We start from the raw sequence: 24,192 nt of genomic DNA on the forward strand, positions 1-24,192 counted from the left end.
CAGTTTTCTGAGCATTATAGTTTTCTTACCTTTTCTGTAGTTGGAATAGATGGTTTAGGCACAAACCCGAGTCTATCCTTTACAGACAGTTTGGTTACATTCTAGGTGAAGAGAAAAAGGATCTGTTTAATGTTTGCAATACGTGTTTTTAAATACATTTCATCTCACTTTTAAGATAGTTATCTAAAACCCAATCAATTCCATCAAGATAAATAGAAGATTATAGAAGGGTTTTGCAAAACGCCCATTCCCTTCAACTACAGAATGTTGAGCCATACTTCAAAACATACGGTATACAACTTTCTGCTGGATCAAATACCAACTTGGAAAAAAAATTAAGCCGCAAGCTGATTTAAAAACTAGTGAGCATACAATGCAATAAATAATGAGACAGGGCCTATTTAGATAGACCATTTCCATTTGCTGTGTAGAAAACAGAAGAGCAAAAAGCAGTGATTCATTAAAACTCACAATGGCTGCTCAAAGCAAAGTTTTGGAAGTCTATCATCTACGAGAGTTTTAGCAATACGGAGAGTCCTCGATATATGATATACCATACCCCCGACTGAAATGTTTTATATGTTGGGTATATAAACAATACCCAACTTTCTAGATCGGCCTTCCCCCACCACAAATTCATGTAACATTTGTTTTACTAATGAAGTTGCTTTAATTAATTTTTCATTGAGCTTGTGAGCCATTACATCCTTTTTCTTTTTCCAATAGGGAATTTCCAGAGAGAGAGAGGGGGGGGGGGGGAGGGGGGAACCTTACTTGAATATTAGAACACTTTAATTCTTCAGAGGTAACGGAATTAATCCCTTTAAACATTTTTGGCTCTTAATTAGAAAGCACTGTAATGAATCTGTAAGGCAGACATCAATTCAAATGTGCCATTTTACTAAACATGCGAATTAAACATAAAAATCATTTCAATCGTTTTTTAAAATGTTCCTTTTACCATTTATACTGAACAGGTGCTTCTGACAGAGAAGGAACTATATAGTTTGGTTTTGGAGACTAAGAAAGTTCAGAAAAATTAAGAGTCACGTTCACCTGAATGGTTTCTGCACTGGCACTCTGTGCTTCAGCAGGTTCAATGTTACTGGCAGGCACCGGACCTAATCGCTCCTTGACTGATTGCTTCACAACTGGTAAAATGGGCTGCTGGACTAAAGGCTGTATTACCTTAAAAAGAAATGAAATCTTCATAATAGTTCATAAATATTTCAACTCGGAGTATGACTGGCTTCTAGACATTTTACCATTATTCCTTTTTTCATGATGCTCTCTAATCTGAATGCTATTTTGGCATAATTATATTTTCGGTAAGTTTCATAAGGCCATAGACCTGAAACTACTCAAGATTATTTAAATCTAAAAACAACAGTTTAAGAATAACAGTTCTTTAATCTTTCCTGTTTATGTTAACAATTTCTGTATGATTGTATTAATATCCTGAGATTATCTTTCCAATAAATAATTATATGGTTCTATATAATACTTGAGAAAGGGATCAGGGGATGACTGTTACAGGCTATCAAAAAAAAACATACTCAAAGTTTAAAAATAATATTTTTAGAGCCATGCATGCATATATATGTGTTCCACAGAAGTGGCTGAACCTCATGAAACATCTTTGTAACATTCATTAAATAAAGCAGTCCTATCATTTTTCAGGCTTATATATAAGACTGGGAGGAGGGATTCTTTAATGAATAGAAGAGACATATTTGGCATAAGATTGGGGGAACTCTGAATTTTGCACAATATTATTTTTTTAAAATGAAACTAGGAAGGGCAAAGAATATCTTATAAGAAGAACAATCAGGTACTAAACTGCTGTATCAGCTCTAACTGACTGATTTTCTTACAGTAAAAAATTCAAATACGTGAAATAAATTTAACTGATCTATATTCATAAGCAAAATTCTTATTCAAATAAAGAACCTTGATTTCTTAGTTTGATTTGGAAAATTCAAGATTCAAACTTCTTGAAAACCACGCTAAAGTAGATATTTAGCTTAAAAGACCTATGCAAATTAATCAAATTTAATTCTTTACCTTTGGAACTGAAGTTGTAATTGGGGGAGTACTGCCTTCTCTATGCCAATAGACTTTGATAAATCGATTATTTAAGACTGCTTCTGTACTCGATATTGCTTTTTTAGCTTCCTCGTGGGTAGCAAACTGGATGAGGGCACCTTCTGGATCTCCCTGGTAGGCAACCTATGGTTTTTGAAAGAAAGGCAAACACAATGTAGAGAAACGCAGAAAGTGTCTTCTCAAAGAAGCACAAGACTCTTTAGGAATGTCATTCAGAGAATATTCAGAACATCATTAAGCCACTTGGAGTTCAAGCAGATTTTACTAGAAATGTCATAATATAATTTTTAAGCACCTGGTCTAATTTGTAATTTCTAGTCAGGAAGTGGAAAATAATATAGTTATTAAACATGTACATTTCTGAGCATGTTACTGAGCATGTTTTTGGCACAAACAAATCAAATTTACTTGCCATTTTTTAAATCCTCCCCCCTTCCAAAAAAAGGAAGAAAACGTGCAATCCCAAATCATAGACTTTTAATTCGGTACAAAATGAACCAAATATCCCATTAAACAAATAATTTAGAAGGCCTGCCAAATGAATCATACATTTTTGTTTAAATTGAAGTACAGCAAATTGTGATACAGCTAGTCTTTTACCTACGACCACAACTGAGCCTAAAATTCACAGTTAAGTGAATCACTGCAGTTGTTAAGTTAGTGACACGGTTGTTAAGTGAATCTGGCTTCCCCATTGAATTTGCTTGTCAGAAGGTCACAAAAACGGATCACATATCATTAGGACATTGCAACTGTCATAAATACATGCCAGTTGCCAAGCATCTGAATGTTGATCTTGAGATCATGGAGATGCTGCAATAGCTGTAAATGTGAAAGCAGCCATAAGTCACTTATTTCAATGCCTTTGTAGCTTCAAACAGGCATTCAATGAACTTGTAAATTAAGGACTACCTGTATAGATTGAGAAGGCACTAGTACCTGTGCCACTTTACAAATACGGACACAGGCAATCCAATGCCTTTCAAATGTTTGGAATTCAAATTCCTATCAGCCTCTATTTGCAGGGACAATTGCAAAGAAATGTGGAATATTCAGGCCAAAATATCTGGAGGAAACAATGTTGCTTATTCTTGCCTTAGGGTAACTGCAATAAATTAATTCCCTGCCAATATTTAGCTTTTGATTAAAACTCTCTATTTAAATAGATGCTACATCCATGCTAAATTTTCAGGGCTTTATGTATTAGAAAAAATACACTGTCATTATCCATGTTCCAACTAGTAAAAAATTTCCAATATATTATTTCAACAATACAGTAAAAAGGTTTACAGCACTGTTTCTCAACCTGGGACATTTTAAGATGGGTGGACTTCAACTCCCAGAACTCCCCAGCCAGCCACGCTATCGCCTACCTGCAAATTCACTAAATTTCCAAATTTGCAGAAGTGTTCATTTAGTTTGCTGATATTATTAAGCTCTGGGGGAATTCTCCTCAGTTCAAGTTTTGTGTTTTCATTCCCAAATTGCATCTTCTTCTGGAAAGCAGGACTATTTGTTCTATTAAAATTTTGTCTGAAAAAAAAAATCCAAATGCTTAAAGTTACTAATAGAAATCAATTCACAAGAGGATAGTTAAAATGTGGAATTAAATGATAAACAATATGAAACTAAATTCCAGGAAGCATCTATTTTAAACACTGTTGTGGAACAAGGAAAGCTTCAGTATACTAATATCAGCAGCTACCCAAGTAGGGAGAACCAAAGATCAATTCATGATCACATGCCAGCCTCTACCATATATGCCTATAGATAATATATCCATGATCGTAAATGACTAACGTTCCTCTAGATTCCCATGTTTTCCTCTACAGAAACCTCTACAATGCTAGTTTAAAAATCTTGTTAAATATTTAATCTTGTAGTATATTAATGTATATTGCAAATTGAATAAACTAAGATTAATTCAGTGTGGAATGAGGAAGTTGTTGACATGTATATTAAAACTGGATGGAAACTAATCAAGGAGAGAACCAACCTACAACTAAGGAAAAATTTTCTGACAGTTAGAACAATTAATCAATTGTCCGGGATAGTATTCTGTTTGAGCAGAGGGTTGGAGTAGAAGACCTCCAAGGTCCCTTCCAAGTCTGTTATTCTATTAAAACTGTTCCTAATTTGGAAAGCAGTATTTCTACATGTTTTCATGCAACGGAAAAACCTGTATTACTCAAGTGATACTTGATGTGATTTTCTTTTAATACAGGTATAAAAACAAACGTTGAGTATTACAGGGCCCATATAAAAATAATGCAAAGTGTTGTTTATGTGATCTGCATCTACAGTGTCCATGGTATCCATCAAAAAAAGCCAAGATAATAGCTGCAAAGCCCTGTTGTTTTACATGAATACAAGATATTAGAAACACATACAAAAAAGTAGACGTTAAATTGTTGCAGCAGCTGTTTTCATTTTTTTAAAAACCTTCAAACTTTAAATCAAGCATAGACAATATTTCTGTACTGTATCTAAATTCCATTTTTAAAGCCAAAATATGTGGAGGGTGGGAGGGGGATTAAGAGGAGGGGTCTTTTGAGCAGCAGAGGGCATGACAGCTGATTCTTCATTACTCTGTTGACTTTGTTGTCAACAGAGCCGCAACTGCTTACTTGTCAAACCAATTCTTCTTTGCTGCAAGTCCATCGCCTGCACCGATAGTTCTCTTCCGGGACTCTGAATCCACTACAATCCTCATACTGCTTTTATTGGGAGGTTTTTCTGGAGGAAGAAAAGAGTACACTGATGAATTTTTAAAGGATGTTTGTGCATTTTATAGTAGAATTTTCTGTCCTGATTACCGTCAACCGACTTACTACATTTTCGCAGTATATTAATAAATGCAGGACTTCTTTAAATCCAGGTCCCTTTGATTCAGTGTTGGTCCAAGATACACTAAAACCACATGCTTCAAAAGGAAATGCAAGTGACCACCGAGGGCAGCTACAGAATTCACTGCTTAGAAAATATAATGTCTTTACAGCTGTAGATATTTAGCAGATGACTTGCGACCTGAAACCCGAAAGGGATTTCTTTGGGAAAAGGGCATCTCATAAAGAAGTACAGAGGGTCCTTGATTTACAACAGTTCATTTAGTGGCCGTTCAACGTTACAATGGCAGTGAAAAAAAGTGACTTGTGACCATTTTTCACAGTTACGACCTTTGAAGCGTCACCGTGGTTATGTAATCAAAATTCAGGTGCTTGGCAACTGGTTCATACTTATGATCATTGCTTTGTCCCAAGGTCAGGTGATCACTTTTTTTCAATCTTCTGACAAGCAAAGTCAATGGGGAAGCCAGATTCACTAAACAAACAGCTTCCCTCAGGTATCCTATTCTATCCCTTCCCCCATTGTTCATCTGATTAGGAGCTTCCAACACCAGTTGATTAAAGGTGCATGGTTTCAACAGAGAATTCAAGGTACACGGTTTATTACTTTTCCATTAACTCTTTTAAGCCTTGCAAGCGCATGCTTGCTTGACTGGGAAAAATGTAATTAGGAGGATGGCAGCACTAGAGAGGATCCTTGCAACTTCAATTCCTACAACATTTCCCAATTAGTAAAATGGAGTAACGTAGGGTAAAGTTCCCTTCGCACATATGTGCTAGTCGTTCCCAACTCTAGGGGGCGGTGCTCATCTCCGTTTCAAAGCCGAAGAGCCAGCGCTGTCCGAAGACATCTCCGTGGTCATGTGACCAGCATGACTAAACGCCAAAGGCGCACGGAGCGCTGTTACCTTCCCACCAAAGGTGGCTCCTTTTTTTCTACTTGCATTTTTTACGTGCTTTCGAACTGCTAGGTTGGCAGAAGCTGGGACAAGTAACGGGAGCTCACCCCATTACGCAGCACTAGGGATTCGAACCGCTGAACTGCTGACCTTTCGATCAACAAGCTCAGCGTCTTAGCCACTGAGCCACCATGTCCCTTATAACACAAAGGTGAGCATTTGAGAGGCGGTACAAGCCTCGAGGACTAGAATAAACATAAGGCCTGCTAGGATCACGTAATACTACCCATTTACATTTTAAAGCAAGAAATCTTTCATGTTACCTCTTGGTGGCAGGTCCATATCACCTGAGGTAAGTCCTATCAAATTTGGTCTTTGGGCATGGACTCTGTGTCTATACATGGGTCTTGAAGTGCTGGTTATACTTGGTGCTTCAGGATTGTAGCCATCCGTGTCGTATGTTTCTGGCAAAAAAATATATTATCTAATCATACAATTATAGAGAAACTTAAACCATATATTGCAGGTATGCAAATCAACACTTAAATGATTCATATCACCAATTTGGTTTGGGGGGGGAAGGTTATTTGGCACATATGCACAAAAGTAGCTGGATTTCTAAGCTGAATAATTTTGAATTAAACTGAATAGTTTTAAAAGTGTGAATTATTATCCTACTAAACAGTTGTATGGTAAAAGCTGTGCACAAATCAACTTTTCACACCTCCATCATAGATATAACCTTAATACAATTTATATAGGATCAGATCAGAATTAGAACACAAAATAACGTTTTTTCATACATTTTTTTCTACCCCAAAATTTCTTTAAAACATTTTTTCTTTAAATTTTGTAATATACAGTAAACTCGTTGGGGAGTTTTCTTAATTTCAAAAGCTTTTGACCTTTTGAGGGGAAGAGACATTTAATGCTCCATTAAGTCTGGAAGCCTAGTTTTCACAATTCTTTTGATCTTGTATTTGATTAGAAAACTGCATCCCACACAGAGCCTTATTAAGAACGTAGACTGTGCACTATTTTAGTTAGCTAGAATTATCCTTTTTTGCCACTCAAAAGTGCCTTTTTAAAAAATAAAAATAAAAAAAAAATAAACTATACATGATGGCATTCAATTAAGGTACAATCAGTCCCAAATGTTTACCCTCCCTCCATAAATCTCTAAAAGTCTGAGGATATTTTGGGACAAGGAAAAGAAGACTGTAGAAGAGAGACTCTGAGAAGGGACTATGACAATTTGCTGCGGCCAACTCGCCACAGCCAACTCACCACGGCCATCTTGCCACAGGACAACTCGCTGCGAGACAAAACTTACACTACTATCAAAGAAATGGTGGAATAGAATAATTAAAGAAAGAATTCCAAAGGAGGGACAGAATGAAATGTGAATGGCAAAAATTAAAATAATTTTTATTTATTGTAAATGATGAAACCGAATTGTCCAACTGTCCCATAGTGAGTTGTCCCACGGCGAGTTGGTCATGGTGAGTTGCCTCGCAGAGAGTTGGCCGTGGTGAATTGGCCACAGCAGCTTGGCTGTGGCGAGTTATCCCATTCCCCTCTGAGAGGGTGGACTACTCCTCACATGATTTTTTTTCTTCCAATGTTCTAATACTCCACTGCACATTATGTGTAGAAATCACTTCTCCCCTTTCATTTGTAAAAAAGAAAAAATCCAGTACTACACCTGTGAAGAGAGAGGGCGGAGCAGGTGGCGGCTGGTGATGAATACCCGTGGTTACAACTGTAGGAACGGAGCTGGTAGCAGAATTTGGGGGGGCATCCATGCCAGAGGGCTGCAATGGTGGTAGTGGAGGTGGTGGTCCTACCAAAAATAAAGAATAGTGGAGTTATAAAAATGATAAAAAAAAAAACCCGCACAAAATTAATGATCTGGGCATCTTGTCTTTTGAAATCTTCTGCATCTTCAGAAATAGACTAGATCAGTGGCCCCCAACCTTTGTGTCTTGGCGGCCCATCTGAGGGGAGGAGAGAGAGAGGGGAACTGGGCCACATGAGCGGCGGACTAGCAGCTTGATTTGTGCAAGTGGTGGCCCGGCATGCGCATGTGTGAGTATCCATCAGCCTGCCGCTCGTGCAAGTTGAGCTGTGCGCGCATACGCGTGCTCCAGCCAGCCACTTGCGTGGACCAATTCCAAATAGCCTACAGCCCAGTAGTGGGCTATGGCCTGAAAATTGAGGACCCCTGCACTAGATAACCTATGCTGGGTCTTCATTTCAGGGCTATTGCTTTACCTAAACAGAGAAACCAATTGATCACGAGTGGATTAAACAGCAGTGGGAGTGGGAATAATTTCTGAATTCCCTGTCAACTTCCCCATTGGCTTGCCTTGCAGGAAGCTGGCAAGGAGCACTGTAAATACAGTAATTATTACCTGAACGTGACCGGGCATGATAGCACTGAAGCAAGACAGTAGGTTTTACAAATTTCAATCCCACAAACGTCATGGATTTTGGATGCATTTCTAAGTTAGCCTCTTTGAAATATCTTGACTGTTGCCCTATGATGTTATTGCCAAATTAAAGATTACAAATAATCAGACATCAAAGTTTTAGCAGTAGATAGGTAGCAGTATAAAATAAATAATGGCTAACATGTTTTATTTCTTTGAGATGGCAATAGTATCAGGATAGATATAAATCATTTATCAAGAAAACTTGTCTGCAATCACTAGAGGAAATATCTGTTGTATCATGTTAGCGGACCATAAAACAATGTAAAATGCGGAAAAGGAAAAAAAAAATAGTTGCAGCAGTTCTAAGTATGAATTTTTCTCATTGCAAATTCCAACTTGTTGCCAGCTGTACAACTATTTCATAATACAAGTGTTAGAACTGTAACTAAAGGAAACAGATTATATCACACATTTCTTTTTTGAAAAAAAATACACTCTGGTGTGCTTTGCAATCAATCTAATTTTAATTTTTTAAAGCTTCATCTGGATCCTGCATATCTAAAATGATATCTCCTATATATCATCATAATGAAAACGTGTGTGTTTGGGAAGAAATGATTATAAAATGTAGAGTAGGAGTATTTATTTATTTCACACATTTTATAGACTGCCAACTTCTGTACACATAAGGCAATTAACAAAACTGTAAGAAAAATACATTCATAAAACTAGGAGCAATTAGTACTAAATAATCATCTGTAAAGCAGCGGAAACATCATTAGGTTCCAAAAAGCATAGTAAACAGGGAACTATAAAGAAATTTCCAAATTTCAAGGCATTCTATTACTCAGGAGGCAAAGAGTCAACATCAGGTATTTCATGGGTACCCCACCAACTTCAGTCCATGTGTATGGTCTCTCACTAAGCCTTCCTTACAAGAATGCATGGAGTACAACCAATCTTGCAAGGAGAGATAATCCTGAATATAGCCGGGAGCCAAGCTACATAAGGTTTGAAGGACAACACTCTGAATGAGGCCAACAAATTAACAACTCATGGAACAACCACACCACAGGTGTTACAGGGCTGAATTTATTAGCTGCTCTTGACCAAATAAGCTTCCAAGTTGTCTTCAAAGACAATCCACACACAAATCTATTGTAGAAATCTAACCACAAGGTGACATGGGTATGGTTGAACCAGGTACCGTAGGCCTCCAATATTAAGAGTACTGGACAAACACCCTACTTTCATTCAGCTCCTGATGAAAGTCATCCAGCAGAACTATGTAATTTCCTTCTCATGGCCTGGCCTGAACCCTGACTGAAAAGGGTCCAGGAAATTTCTTTCCTATAGCATTCTCTAAAACTGAAGACCTACAACTTTCACTGAAAAGTGAAATTTAAAGACTGGTACCTGGGATTGATGTTCGTAACTAGTCTCTTGTCTCTACAGTGGTTCAGCACCGATGAAACACATATAAATCAGAAAGTGAACTGATCAGATTCATCCTCTTCCTAAGGCAGTGTAATACAGTAGTGGCCAAAACTGTGGAAACCTTTTGGGAAAAGTGTATTTTTGAGGTTTGATGGCTAATACCACTTTTTTTTTGGAATTTCAAGATAATAATATTCCCCTGCTGGAATGGCCTGGGAATAGCCCAGACCTTAATCCAATTAAAAATCTATGGAGAAAGATTTAGTAAGAAACTTATTAAGTCAGAAGCGACCCAGCAATAAAACCCAGTTAATAGAAGCCATCATTCAATCTTGGTTTCGCATTATAACAGCTGCAGAACTAAAAGACTTGGTTCACTCCGAGAGAAGACGTTGTAAGGCCGTAATTCATGCTAAAGGTTGCCCAATTTAACTGACATGGTGATAATTTTTATATATCTCATTTTTTATATGGTGATACTTTTTGTATAGCTCGTTTTTTTTACCTTTCACTTTTTTTCTTTATACTGTAACTGCTATTTTAATAACGTTTTCATAAACGTTATTGCATTACATTCTTGATTAAATTCTCTCCATTGATATATAATTTCATGGTACTACTCCCCCCCAAAAATGGTGTTATTAGCTAGTTTTAGAAAATACACTTTTCTCAAAAGGTTTCCACAATTTTGGCCACTACTGTATATAGACACTCTCACCTATCCATGTCTCAAAAGTGCTTTTTTTCAAAAGGCAACTGGGATATGTTTTTTTTTTCCATGAGGAAGAAGAAGTTTCTCTTCTCATCCAAGAAGCTTCATCAATCACTGATGAAACTTCTTGGATGAGAAATGAAGCGTCTTCTTCCTCAAGGAAAAATAGTCATAGTCCATTTGCCTTTTGAAAAAGCACCATTGAGACAACCATGACTTGGATGACTGAGAATTTCCATGGACATCTCATCCATCCATGTACAAAGGCAAGCACATCTGATCTCAGCCAAGGTCTCAAGAAAAAAAAAATCACCTGTCCTAACCATGACTGCAGGGCATCTAAAAAAAGTTCCGATGGGTACATTTCAGAAGGGCTACACTAGCTTTGCCAGGTTTCCATTAAGACAAGTGAGAACCGTATGTTTCTCCACTCCCATATTTTAGAGAAAACCAATCTTATTTCACACGTTTTAGAACTGACTAGAAATTATATCAATTTCAACAAAACCCAACCGTGACTGATAAACTCTACCCAGACGTACAATGTGTAACGTTTGCAGCCAGCAGATTTAGAATTTACAGAACCTACCTGTAACAGGTGGAAGACTAGGTGGTAAAGGGCCTGGAGGTGGGACAGGCGGTCTAAGGTTTACAGGAGGAGGAGTAAGAATAGGTGGTGGAGGAGGAAGTCCCGGAGGAGGAGGTCCTTCAACAACTGGAGGCTGCGCTGGAAAAGGCAGTATGCCTGGAAGGTTCACATCTTCTACAACTACAGGGTCACTTCCATGATCAAAGGGACACATATCTCCTCTCATACAAAAACCTTTCTCTGAAAAAAGGAAAGCAAAGTAAAGTTAGGAAAGCGTGTATCATTCTGGAACTGCGCAGCATTCTTAATAAACGTGACGAATGTGGCCATGCAATCGCTGAATACATTACAATGCAATGAACTTTTATTTTTTGATATCAGTACACAATAGTATATAAAATACTAAAGACAAAATCATCTGTGAATATTGAAGATCTTTGACCATTAATATCTGAGGGGTTCAAGGAAAAAAAAGGAGAAATATAAAATACAGATACTCCTCGATCTACAACAATTCTTTATTTATATTTTTATTTATTTTCATCTTTCAATCATTTTTTATTGGTTTATAATAGAGCATACAAAGAAAATACAAAAATAAATAGTAGGGAAAAAAGGGAAGAGAAAAGAGAAGGGAAAAAGGAGGGCAAGAAAAGGGAAAAAAGAAAAAAAAAGAGCCTTGGTTGTGCAGTGGACTAAGGCACCCTGTTATTAAGCTGGTTATTAAGACCAGCTGCCTGCAATTACCGCAGGTTCGAATCTCGCCAAGGCTCAAGGTTGACTCAGCCTTCCATCCTTTCTAAGGTAGGTAAATTGAGGACCCAGTTTGTGGGGGCAATAAGCTGACTTTGTATAAATATACAAAAGAATGAAGGCTATTGCTTAACGCATTGTTAAGCCGCCCTGAATCTCCGGAGAAGGGCGGCATATAAATCAAATTAAAATAAAATAAATAAAAAAATAAAAAATTAACTTCCGACCCCCTTTGGTGCAGTAGAATAAGGCATTACAATGCAATGAACTCTTTTTACACAATAGAATATAAAATACTGAAGACAAAATCATCTAATGCGAACATTTAATATCTTTGATCATTAATATCTGAGGGGTTCAAGGAAGAAAAGGAGAAATATAAAAATAATACAGGTAGTGTTGTGGCCCGCCAGCGGCATACGCGGATTGTTGCTGATCCCGACAAGGAGGCTGGTGTGGTGCTGCGTCAGCAGCCTGTGCAGCCGGCGCTTGAGTCGGACAGCGAGGAGGCTGAAGAAGATGTGGTGCCAGAGGCAGGGATTCAGCCAGGGCCTTCAGAACCTCCAGAGGCTCCTTTAAGTGAAGAGGACAAAGAGGAGGAGCCTCTTCTCAATGCACGGGCACACAGAGCTGCCAAAAGGAAGGAGTGGTTCCTCAGGAGGAGGTCTCCTCGAGAGTAAGGCTTGGGGCTAATTGGCCACGCCCTTAGAAAGAACATTCTAAGAAAGAACGCAGCTTGTAACAAGCTGCAGGAAACAACCTGTTTGCTAATCATTGCGTTGGGATTTCTCTGCAACCTTGCTTCTGGGTTTTCTGCCAACTCCAGTAAGACTCTGATTATCTTATCTGTGGAATTCTGACAGGCTGTTAAGAATGCTTATTAACAGCCAGCATTTACTAAAACTGTGTTATTTGAGTAAACTAAGTTTTGTTCAGTTTGTGTGTGCTGTGTTCTTTGGGATCCGTAGCTGGGGCAGAACAGGTCCTCGACTTACAACAGTTCTTTAGTGACTGTTCAAAGTCACAACGGCACTGAAAAAAGTGACCTATGACCGTTTCTCACACTTATGACTCTTGCAGCATCCCCACAGTCATGTGATCAAAATTCAGACGGACGCTTGGCAATGGACTCATGATTATGATGGTTGCTATGGTTCGGGATCATGGGATCACTTTTGCAACCTTCTGACAAGTCAATGGGGAAGTCACATTCACTTACAACCATGTTACTAACTTAACAATTGCAGTGGCAAGAAGGGTCATAAAACGGGGCAAAACTCAATTAACGAATGTCTCACTTACCAATAGTAACGCTGGGCTCAATTGTGGATGTAAGTCGAGAACAACCTGTACATGCATCTTTATCTTTAATACTTGGGTAAAATTTTCTGGGCTTACCATCATAGTCTCTGCACCGTTTCTTTGGTAGTGGAGGCCTTCCATAGGAATTGTGTTCCAACTGTTCTTCATGAAATTCTGACCAACTTTCAGTAGTACTATTTCCATGATGAGCAGGAGCGATGACAGTTATAGTGCTACTTAGCGTAGGGACAGGATAGTGAGCGGATGAAATGTTTGTTACAGAAGAAACCGCAGGGTAACTGTTTTCTAACGGCTCCGTTCTGTCCAAGTCATACTTTGGCTTCCCCAGATCTCTTTCTATAAAAGAATAGTTGAGAACTGTGGACGGTGACAGAATAACAGAAGCAAAATGGCAACAATTATGCAGGCTAATTAATTCTCACAAAATAAAACTCTCCAAAATCTAATTCATGTGATCAAAAATAAATAAATAAATAAATAAACACCACAACTAGTGAACATTTCAAATAATATAATAAATTCTAAAATCTAAATTCTTTCCCATGGGCATCCGTAGCTTTCTATTAATTTGAATACTGGACATTTTGTCCTGAGTTAGACAGGTATTTTTAATTACGGCAATAGACGGTGCTTGTGATGGAATGGTATCCGGTTTTCTGGGAAGGAGTGCATCCAGACAACGTTCCTTCACAGCACTCTGGACAATGGAGCCAGAAGACAGGATGTTGGACTTAGAACGTCAGATAATTCCATTCTATTTCTAATATGCAGGAAAGGAAAAAGTATATTAGGCAGCTGCCCCCAACTTTTGGAACACCAGGGACCGGTTCCATGGAGAGGTTTTTCTGTGAACTTGGTGGGGGCATGGTTTCGTGTGCCGCCTGCATCATGCAGATAGGACTTTGCTTGTTTGTGCGGCCCAGCTTCTGGCATGCCACGGCTCGGTGCCGGTTCACAGACCGGGGGTTGAGGACCTCTGATCTAAGGGAAAGCTAAAAGCCAAATATCTGGTCCATGTCTCAAAGAAAAGGCAAAGAATGTCTGAGTGGATCTCCCTACATGCTACATCTATAATTATATTTATTTAAATGAAGTACACTGTGCACATTAATACTTGAGGTTAATAGTTACCTCTGCTTCTTGTTCTACTTCTAGTGCGACTCCTACTTCTATCTCTATCTCTGTCCCGCAACCTTTCTTTACTCCAGCTTCGACTACGGCTCCTGCTGTAGCTTCGGCTCCTTCCCCTTCTTCTATTGTAGCGGTCTCTATAGGACTCTCTTCGTGGAGGATTCCGATCATAATCTCTCTTGCGAGAACGGTCGTCTTTCTTCCTTTCATCCCTGCTTCTAAGTATTTTGGACAAGAAAACTATAAGAATAATTTTTATATATTCTAAATGGAAAATTCATATATAAAAAGGCTACTTATATCAACAATAGTAGAAATATTTAACCAAAACCTATTTATTTTATTTATTTATTTATTTCAATTTGTATACCGCCCTTCTCCTAGTGGACTCAGGGGGGTGAACAGCCAGAACTAAAACACATGCCAATACAAAATTTAAAATTATTAAAAGAATTACATAACTGGCCCAATTTAAAACAATTCAATTAAAACCCAATGACAATTTAAAAATTAAAAAACTAAAAAAGACTAAAAAAGGGGGAGGGGGTTCACGCCAGCCCTGCTTGATGGAAAAGAAAAGTTTTCAGGGGAAAGACCCGAAGATCCGATATCCTTCGTATCTCGGGGGCAAATCGTTCCAGAGGGCAGGAGCTGCCACAGAGAAGGCCCTCCCCCTGGGGGTCGCCAGCCGACATTGCCTGGCTGACGGCACCCTGAGGAGTCCCTCTCTGTGGGCGCGTACTGGTCGGTGGGAGGCTATCGGCGGCAGAAGGCAGTCCTGCAAATACCCAGGTCCTATGCCATGGAGCGCTTTAAAGGTGGTAACCAACACCTTGAAGCGCACCCGGAAGACAACTGGAAGCCAATGCAGCTCACGCAGGAGAGGTGTCACATGACAGAGCGCCCCCTCGCTCCCATAATCTCCCGCGTGGCCGCATTCTGCACCAGTTGGAGCCTCCGGGTGCTCCTCAAGGGGAGCCCCATGTAGAGAGCACTGCAGTAGTCCAGGTGGGAAGTGACAAGTGCCTGAGTGACTGTGCCTAAGGAGTCCCGATCCAGAAAGGGACGCAACTGGCGAATCAGGCGGACCTGATAAAAAGCCTCTCTGGCCACGGCCGTCATATGCTCTTCTAAAGACAGCCGTGCATCCAGGAGGACGCCCAAGTTGCGAGCCCTATCCGTGGGGGCCAATAACTCGCCCCCGATAGCCAGCAATGGTACCAGCTGGACGCCGGAAGCCACAGCCACTCGGTCTTGGAAGGGTTGAGTCGAAGCCTGTTACTCCCTATCCAGATCCGCACGGCCTCCAGGCACCGGGACATCACTTCAAGGGCATCGTTGGGATGGCCTGGAGTGGAGATGTACAGCTGAGTGTCATCAGCGTACTGATGGAACTCCACCCCAAAGCCACAGATGATCTCACCCAGATAAACATAGAAAATATTGCCAAAGAGATTGCTGGTAGGAATGCAAAATTCATCAATCTGAGAAAGGAATTTTCCAGACAACTCTTGAATATTCCATTCCAATTCTGGAACATGCTATTGCAATGAGGGTTCAGCAATTTTTGGTAGTTAATCCTTCAAACCAAGAGTGGTTCAAGGTCTTTCAGATGTAGGTTCTTGACAATGTTCCATTTTCAGACTGATGAGTTATAAACACTCCTACCCTGTTTTCCCCAAAATAAGACACCCCCTGATAATAAACCCAATCAGGCTTTTGAGTGCATGGCAATAAGGCCAAGTGCTTATTTCAGGGTTCAAAAAAATATAAGACAGGGTCTTATTTTCGGGAAAATACGATAGACAGACAGACAGATATCTAGACAGATATAGAGAGATGGATATATAAAAGCACTATATATTGTCTATGACAAAATAATGAAAATAACAATGTTACTTTCTTTACTTACTTTGCAATTTTAGTGCAATTTTAATGCCTGAACGGCCCTTAACATATACAGTACTGGCTAATTTTGTTAACAATACCAAAGTAAAAAAAGAAGAAAGTCCAGATATTGGCAGTTTTCTAAAATGCAAGTATTCTATTGTGAGTAAGTTATATGTCATGAAATGTGCTTCCTTGTATGTCTATTTAAAATGTAACTTCAAAACAAAACATTTTGATTTTTAATTTTTTTGTTTAAAACACATTCTGCACAGATACTTCATTTGTATCTCTGTAAACTTTGTGATAGTGGCATAAATATCTCAGCATTTGAGAATTTGTCCTAAAAATCAGAAACATTTATCAACTGCAAGAATGAGAAAAATAGGTGTTACCTGGTGTCTCGGTATCGTGAACTTGACTGAGGAGGACTATGATTAAGCCTTCTAGAGAATTTTTTCTCTCGTTCTTCTTCCTTAATTATCTTGATAAAAAGGAACATGAAACAGATCTTTTTTTCTAACAACCAAATGAAATATAGTGAAAATGAAAGTACCAGAGATAAATTTCTTGTGTGTCTAACCACACTTAGCCAAATAAATAAATACTGTATCACAACAGTAAGTTATAAATAAAGTATGAGGGATATTTTGTGCTGCTGTGCTCTATTAGTACCTTACCACCTGTTTCTCACAGTATTACATAATCTGATATATTTTAAGTTTTATATCTCTATCGTATAAGTTGTCAGGACTAACTTTGACTGAAGTCTAGGAAACATTCACTAGAAATATCATAGTTTTAACAAACTGCCATTCATATGTACTAAAGTGAAAACAGCAATGAAGTATGTAAATCAGGTTACAAGATAGAGATAGTCATTTTACAACCATTCTTTTTTTTTTTTTTTTTTTTAATTTGATTTATATGCCGCCCTTCTCCGGAGACTCAGGGCGGCTTACAATGCGTTAAGCAATAGCCTTCATTCTTTTGTATATTTTATACAAAGTCAGCTTATTGCCCCCACAAACTGGGTCCTCATTTCACCTACCTTAGAAAGGATGGAAGGCTGAGTCAACCTTGAGCCTTGGAGAGATTCGAACCAGCAGAAATTGCAGGCAGCTGTGTTAATGACAGGGTGCACTAAACCCCTGTACTATCAAGGCTCTTTCGTTTAGTGATCATTTGAAGTTGCAATGGCACTGAAAAAAACTAATTTATGACAAGTTTTTCACACAGCATTGCACCATCCCAGTAATTATGATCAAATTTGGACATTTGGCAACTGGCATGTATTTCTGAGAGTTGCAATGTCCTGGGGTCGTGTGATCACTTTTTGCAACCTTCTGACAAACCAGTCACTTAACTTGTTACTAACTTAACAACTACAGTAATTCACTTAGCAACTGTGGCAACAAAGGACATAAAATGGGACCAAACTTACTTAACATCTATCTTGCTTAGCAACTGAAATTGTGGTTCAATTGTGGCCGTAAGTCAAGGACTATCTGTATAACAAGGGTGTCAAACTCATGTTGTCACAGCGGCATCATGTGACGTATCAAGACTTTCCCCCCCTTTGCTAAACCAGGTGTGGCCAGCACGTGACGCATCTGGCCCGCGGGCTGGGAATTTGACAGCCCTGCTGTATAACATAAGCTTAAAATAAGATACAGCCGATTATTACCTCTTCTTTTTTTGCTTCTTTTTCTTGATGCTGAAAGAAGTCTGATTTCAGGCTTCCTGAAGATGGCAGCTCGGGTGGAGGTAGATAACTCTTGGTATTTACAGCATCAAATAATTTTTCTACAAATATCTGTGTCTCTGAAATGAAACCCAAACAGTATACAGTACATAACAGGCAATTTAAGAAACATTCTTAAGGCCTATTATTATTGAAATATTAACATTTTTGTACTTTATCATTATTGGGACAATTCTATTTCCATAGAACCAATTCTAGGATTTCCAGCTTTGGAAACAACATACATAACTTTATGTCGGTTCTGCAATGCGATGTTAAATGTTTGTGGTAATGACACAATAATAATAATAACACATTCAGCTACTTAGGCAATGATATTTTCAGGCAAAAGCAATCTTTTAGAATACTCAGAAGTGGAAAGAGGTCCGTTCTGAGTAGTCAAGGGAAGGAAGAAACCCATACTAATTGCATGAGAGTTGTTTATTTTATTCTAGTTAGTTGTCTAATAACTTTTCAAAATGTATTATTTGGAGAATTCAAAAGTAAACCTCATGGTGAAGCTACCGTATTTGAAAGAGCAGCATTCAAACATCAGTCAGTCAAAGCTTATGTTATATGTCATACTGTAGTTTTACATTTCAATGGGGAATGAAGGCATTGGTAAAATACTGTCCAAATTGTAATTAAAGTCAAATGGATTAAATCTTAAATGGGATTAGAATTTGAAATTAGGTTCTGAAGGTTTAAATTCAAAAGAACTTACCCTTCTGAAGAAATACATCCAGTTGATCCACACATAGTGCTTTAAGTTCTTTCTCACTTTTATCTTTTTTCACCAAAGCAAGAACATACTTAGCAAGGGCTGATGGATCCGCATCACATCTACAAATGAAGAACACAACTAATTCATAAAGGCATTTTTAAACCTCACTTCCAGGTAATAGATTAAGTTTAACATATCCCATATGCATAATGTTTTGATGCAAATTATATCTAACAAAATCAGGTTTAGTTTATAGTCGTAACGTAATTCCTAGCTATTCCCTGCTTGTGTTCAATTTTATTCCAAATATATACACTTTACTTTTTCCTACCTCTTATATTAAACAACACTTTAAAAAGCTCCTTTCAATTGAGCATTATTACAGAATTTGTTCTACTAGTATGTATTATCATTATATATCTAGCAATTATTCCTGTAAATATAGTGAGTAAACATTTAAAGGAGCAGAAAGAAAAACAAAAGTATTAGTTCAAAAGGCCCCCTCCCCAGAAATAGACTAAAGAAGCATTCAATTTTATTTTACTTCTTCAAGAAAGTTGTACACTTAAGAGATGTACACTTAAAGATTATTTAGGATGCTGAATTATGGAGAGGATTTTATCAAAGTAATGTAAATTTGAAAGACAGACAACACTTCTGTATCTCCAGATATTTTTCCTAATCAAAAATTTCTTCAAATGTTAACGGGATGACAATAATACCTAGTTTAGATTCAACAATCTTGTATATTAATGCTTCAACTGAGTAACACAATGTTCTCAATCTACATTACAAAGATTCCATCAACCCACTAACATTAAAGTCATGAGCAAGCAGACTTCAAAGGTGATTTAAAAAAAAAAAATGGAAGCATTTTCAAATATATCAGAGATATCTGGAAGGCTGCATGTTCTTCTAAATTAAAAATTAACTTTATAATACTTTAATGATATCTCCTGAACCATATCCTTTCAGCAAAAAGCAGTTATAACAAAGAAGCAATATTTAAAACAAGATTTATGTTAAACATTTAACATAAGGTTTTAGTATAAATTCCTTCTATATCTAAATTATATAAATATACTTCAGGGCTTTTTTTCTTTAATTTGGAGTTGAATTAAAGACCACAGAAAAGAAGCTTATAGATCTTAAAGTTTTTAGGTTAATTTTTTTTAAAAAGCAAGTAAGGTTTTTATTGGTGTGGGTCCAAATTATCTGATATATATTTTGCACATTATAATGCCAATAAATTATTAATAAATTCTTTATTTTCAGATTGAATTTTAAATGAAAATCATAAATACCGCTAACAATAGTATAATGTATGAATATAAGACTGATTTCAGCTGAAAATAAAGGAAAATACCACATAAGATTTACTTTTAGTTTGTTTTCTGACATCATATTACTTAGTCCTTAAAACTAATACCTGCAGTTTATTACATTTCTAATATGAGCTTTGTCAAAAGAAAGTTTGTTATTGTTGTTAGTCGCAAAGTCGTGTCCAACCCATCATGACCCCATGGACAATGTTCCTCCAGGCCTTCCTGTCCTCTACCATCCTCTGGAGTCCATTTAAGCTCACGCCTACTGCTTCAGTGACTCCATCCAGCCACCTCATTCTCTGCCATATGCTTCTTCTTTTGCTCTCAATTTTTTCCCAGCATTAGGCTCTTCTCCAGTGAGTCCTTCCTTCTCATTAGGTGGCCAAAGTATTTGACTTTCATCTTCAGGATCTCCTCTAGGACTGACTGGTTTGATTGCCTTACAGTCCAAGGGTCTCACAGGAGTCTTCTCCAGCACCTCTTTTCCAAGGCCTCAATTCTTCAGCATAAGAAAGTTAGTGTCTGATAAATTCCAACATGTGTAATTAGACTGTAGGGATAATTCTGAAAGACTTTTTTCTTTTTTCAAATCTAAACTATTACACTATTTGAAAAATCCTCATAAAATAATTTCAAATGTATGTGTCTTTCAATTACAGATATAATTTTAACTAACCATATTGATAAACCTATGGTCCTTCAAATCTTGCTGAACTACAGCTTCAAACATTTTGTATCACTAGCTTTTTTTGCTCTTACATTTAATCATGTCCAATTCTCGGAAACTATCTGGACAAGTTCTGCAGTTTTATTAGCAAGCTTTTTCAGAAGTGGCTTGCTATTGTCTTTCTTAGGCCTGAGAGAAAGTCACTAGCCCAAGGTCTCCCAGTTGGCTTTGTGCCTATGTTGGGGCTAGAACTCACGGTCTCCAAGTCTCCCTATTTCTAGCCTGATGCCTTAATCCAGGAGTATCAAACTGGCGGCCCACAGGCTGGATCCACCCCGCGCAGGGCATGCCCACCCCAGCTCCGCAAAGGCAAAAAACATTGCGATACATCATTTGGCACTATCAAGTGCCTTAACCACTTTACCAAACTCTTTAGGGTATAGTGGACATTGTAATTCACAGGTTCTTAGGTTTATCACCTAAACTGCAACCAACTGGAGCTTAGCAACCACAGTATGTTGTTCTATTAAGTTCTGAAGATTGTGAATTGATGTGTATGAATGAACATGTATGAAAATGAAATAAACTGTGACGTTTGTGAATTGATAAGCATGGAAAATGTGTTTACTCCTGATGTAAGAAATAAATCCATATCCAAAACCTCGTTTACATGACAAGTTTCCTCACTACTTCATTGACAACTTGTTAATCTTAATAAACTGAATAAAGAGCTGCAGAAAAGAGGCAAAATAGGTAATAGCTGCACACTTCAATTCCTGGCTCTGATTACTATAGTTGTACTCAATTTTCTAGTCTGAACACTTTTTTATATTTCTGATAATATTAAATATAAATCTTGGCAGTATTAAGGAATCAATTCAGATATTAATGATTAATTTTGTTATTTCAGAGATCCCAAAGCATATCAGAATTCTTCTGAATGGATCAACTGTACCATCTCCTCATAAATAAATGTAGAAGATGTTTTAAGACTATCTGGCAGCAACATCTGTCACCCCACTGATCCCAAGGGTTGGTCTGACTATTTTCTTCCCGCACTGCTCCATCAGTATCCTTCCTGAAGCTGCATGAAGTGATTATCCCAGGCAATAGTATATCAATTTTCAGTCAACAATAGCTGTGCTCCACTACTAAAATCTCCAAACAATTAAAAGCTAAAAGAATTTGATCTTAACAACAATCTTGGGAGTACATAAAATATTTTCTGAAAATGGGAATTTCATTTTGAAACCTTGTTTCTCATTCTCAATTTCCATGCTGTTACTGATCTTTTGATCTATCTCTAGATATTATTTGTATTTTTTTTTTGCTTGCTATATTCTCATTTTTGATGGTTCCCTGTTTTGTTTTAAAATTGTTTTCTCATATTTTCAGCAAAATTTTGATTCCAATGTTGCTGGCTTTTTCTTTCTTTGCTATATTTTCACTTATACTGTACCACTCTTATTTGCCAGATAAGATACAAAAGGAGTTACAATTAAAGCATCGTCTTACTCATAATTCCCTTTATAATGATTTACAAAATCCCAGGACATTTAGCAAGCATAAAGAACACTGTATTTTAATGAGCTTATGTTTCCACAATGTCTACATATAATGAAAATGTTCAACCATCCAATATTAACAAATAACAAATAAAAAACATAATGCCAAAAGCAGAAGTTACTTTGAAAATCCTAAAAAAAAAAAAAATTTGAGAAAAGCCAAAGCAACAGGTTCAAATCAGATAGAAATGAAACACCCCAAGGAGTAGTGCAGTAAATCAACACTTTAACAACACTAAAAGTGTGTGCCCAGCCTGCATGGATAATATCTCCAGGGACATTTCCAGCTTGGGAGAAAGACAGAAAACAATAGGAAAGATTATTCAGAATGATACATCAAAACTTATTTCTGTAGTAAATGTAGCTGATTTACTGTTGGATGAAAAAAACCTTCAGCCTAATAAAAGATAAATGGCATTAAGGCAGCCATTGTTCTTTACAAACAGTTGTGAAGATTGATATCAAAAAAGTCATCTCAACATATGTGGTACTTAAAAGTCACTTTAATATACATACACATGCATGCACAGAGTACATAATGAGCAAATTAGAGCTTACCAAATTCACATATATGCTCCCCCCAAAAAATCTGATCAAATCATGTACTAAACTGAATTCTGAAGGAGAAAGGCGAAACAATCTCAATTACTGTACAGTGACCATTCGAAGGTACAACAGCACTAAAAAAAGTAAGCTATGACCATTTTTCACTCTTACGACTGCTGCAGCATCTCGATGGTCAAATGATCAAAATTTGGATGCTTGGCAACTGGCTCACATTTATGACTGTTGGAGTGTCCCAAGGTCATGTGATGACCTCTTGAGACCTTGACAAGCAAAGTCAATGGGGAAACCACATTCATTTAATGATCGTGTTACTATCTTAACAACTGCAGTGATTCATTTAAACAACGGTGGCAAGTAAGGTAGTAAAATAAGGCAAAACTCACTTAACAACTATCTTGCTTAACAACAGAAATTTGGGCTCAACTATGGTCATAACACTACTTGTATATCAAAATATTGATGCGGGAAGAAGGATGGATGAGGTCACATTTTGAAAGTTTCTATGTCAAGAATATATATATATATATTAATATTACCTTACTGCAATTTTTAATGTAATAAAAATAGGCTGGATTAGAACTCATCCTGTATATGCAATTCAACTGCTTTAAGTTCCATTATATGCCATAATTCTACTACACATAGAAGGCTTGTGGTCTTGAAAGGAAATATAAATGTGCCTCTGTGCCCAAAATCTATGCATTTTCCCATTCTAGTACTGTACTTTGCTGCTGTAATAATAGGTAAAAGGGTAGGGGGTTTCCTAGGTACCCCCACAATCTGATATTGATTCCCAATTCAATGTCACACATTTACAAGCTCATTTACAGCATACATGATAATTTCTATTTACATGAAATTATGGTTTTCTAAAGAAAAAAAAAATCCTAGTATTATGTTTTGTCTATGATAGCTACCCCTCTAGTGCTGAAAAGAATTTTAGGAATTGGGGAAAAATCAGTTCACAAATTGAGCAGAATATTAACTCTTCTAAATTTCATTGATGAGTTTGTATAAACTGTATCCATACCAATATCCAAAGTATAATGGCATATCAAAAAGCATCTACAGTAGAAGCTCTGGTCACCAACACTTCTGACCACGACCAAAACCGGTTCCAACCAAAAAAATTTTTTCGTGGCCAATTTCCCCTTCTGCGCCATTTTTTTTTGCAAGCGCCAAATTTCAGGTCACAACCAAATCGGTTTGCAACCAAAGTTATGCAACGAATTACGGTCATGACCAGAGGTTCTACTGTATTGTTCAGTTTCTCAAAACAATGGAATGAACATTTATCCATGATTCTTCCACATAGCTTTTGTGCAGCAGTTAAATTAAAATGGGAGAAATATCCATTAGCATAACAAAAGTTTGCACCATCCTTTACTGCACATTACAACATGTATTCTTGCATATGAGTTTCTGAATACTGTAACAATATTTTTGATGATATGAATGTATTGGCAATTAATTGTTTTCAAG

At 37.4% G+C, this 24,192-nt stretch overlaps 1 protein-coding gene across 2 annotated transcripts in view; it reads right to left on the reverse strand.

Moving 5' to 3' along the window:
* RBM26 (RNA binding motif protein 26) overlaps window positions 1–24,192 on the reverse strand; it is a 41,988-nt gene that overhangs the window by 14,476 nt on the left and 3,320 nt on the right. Inside the window, exons 2-15 of one of the 2 annotated variants that reach the window (XM_070942723.1) lie at window positions 18,587–18,705; window positions 17,806–17,942; window positions 16,514–16,602; window positions 14,232–14,449; window positions 13,176–13,436; window positions 11,025–11,264; window positions 8,266–8,391; window positions 7,557–7,694; window positions 6,175–6,315; window positions 4,734–4,842; window positions 3,480–3,639; window positions 2,065–2,229; window positions 1,057–1,188; window positions 30–101 (exon numbers count right to left, since the gene is read on the reverse strand). In XM_070942723.1, the coding sequence (XP_070798824.1) occupies window positions 30–101; window positions 1,057–1,188; window positions 2,065–2,229; window positions 3,480–3,639; window positions 4,734–4,842; window positions 6,175–6,315; window positions 7,557–7,694; window positions 8,266–8,391; window positions 11,025–11,264; window positions 13,176–13,436; window positions 14,232–14,449; window positions 16,514–16,602; window positions 17,806–17,942; window positions 18,587–18,705 (2,107 nt within the window). The remainder of the gene's footprint in view (window positions 1–29; window positions 102–1,056; window positions 1,189–2,064; window positions 2,230–3,479; window positions 3,640–4,733; window positions 4,843–6,174; window positions 6,316–7,556; window positions 7,695–8,265; window positions 8,392–11,024; window positions 11,265–13,175; window positions 13,437–14,231; window positions 14,450–16,513; window positions 16,603–17,805; window positions 17,943–18,586; window positions 18,706–24,192) is intronic. The other variant, XM_070942724.1, reaches the window with a different exon arrangement.

This window comes from Pituophis catenifer, unplaced genomic scaffold (assembly GCF_029215685.1).
Source record: "Pituophis catenifer annectens isolate HBS135680 unplaced genomic scaffold, rPitCat1.0.hap2 SCAF_4, whole genome shotgun sequence".
NCBI classification, from domain to species: domain Eukaryota; kingdom Metazoa; phylum Chordata; class Lepidosauria; order Squamata; family Colubridae; genus Pituophis; species Pituophis catenifer.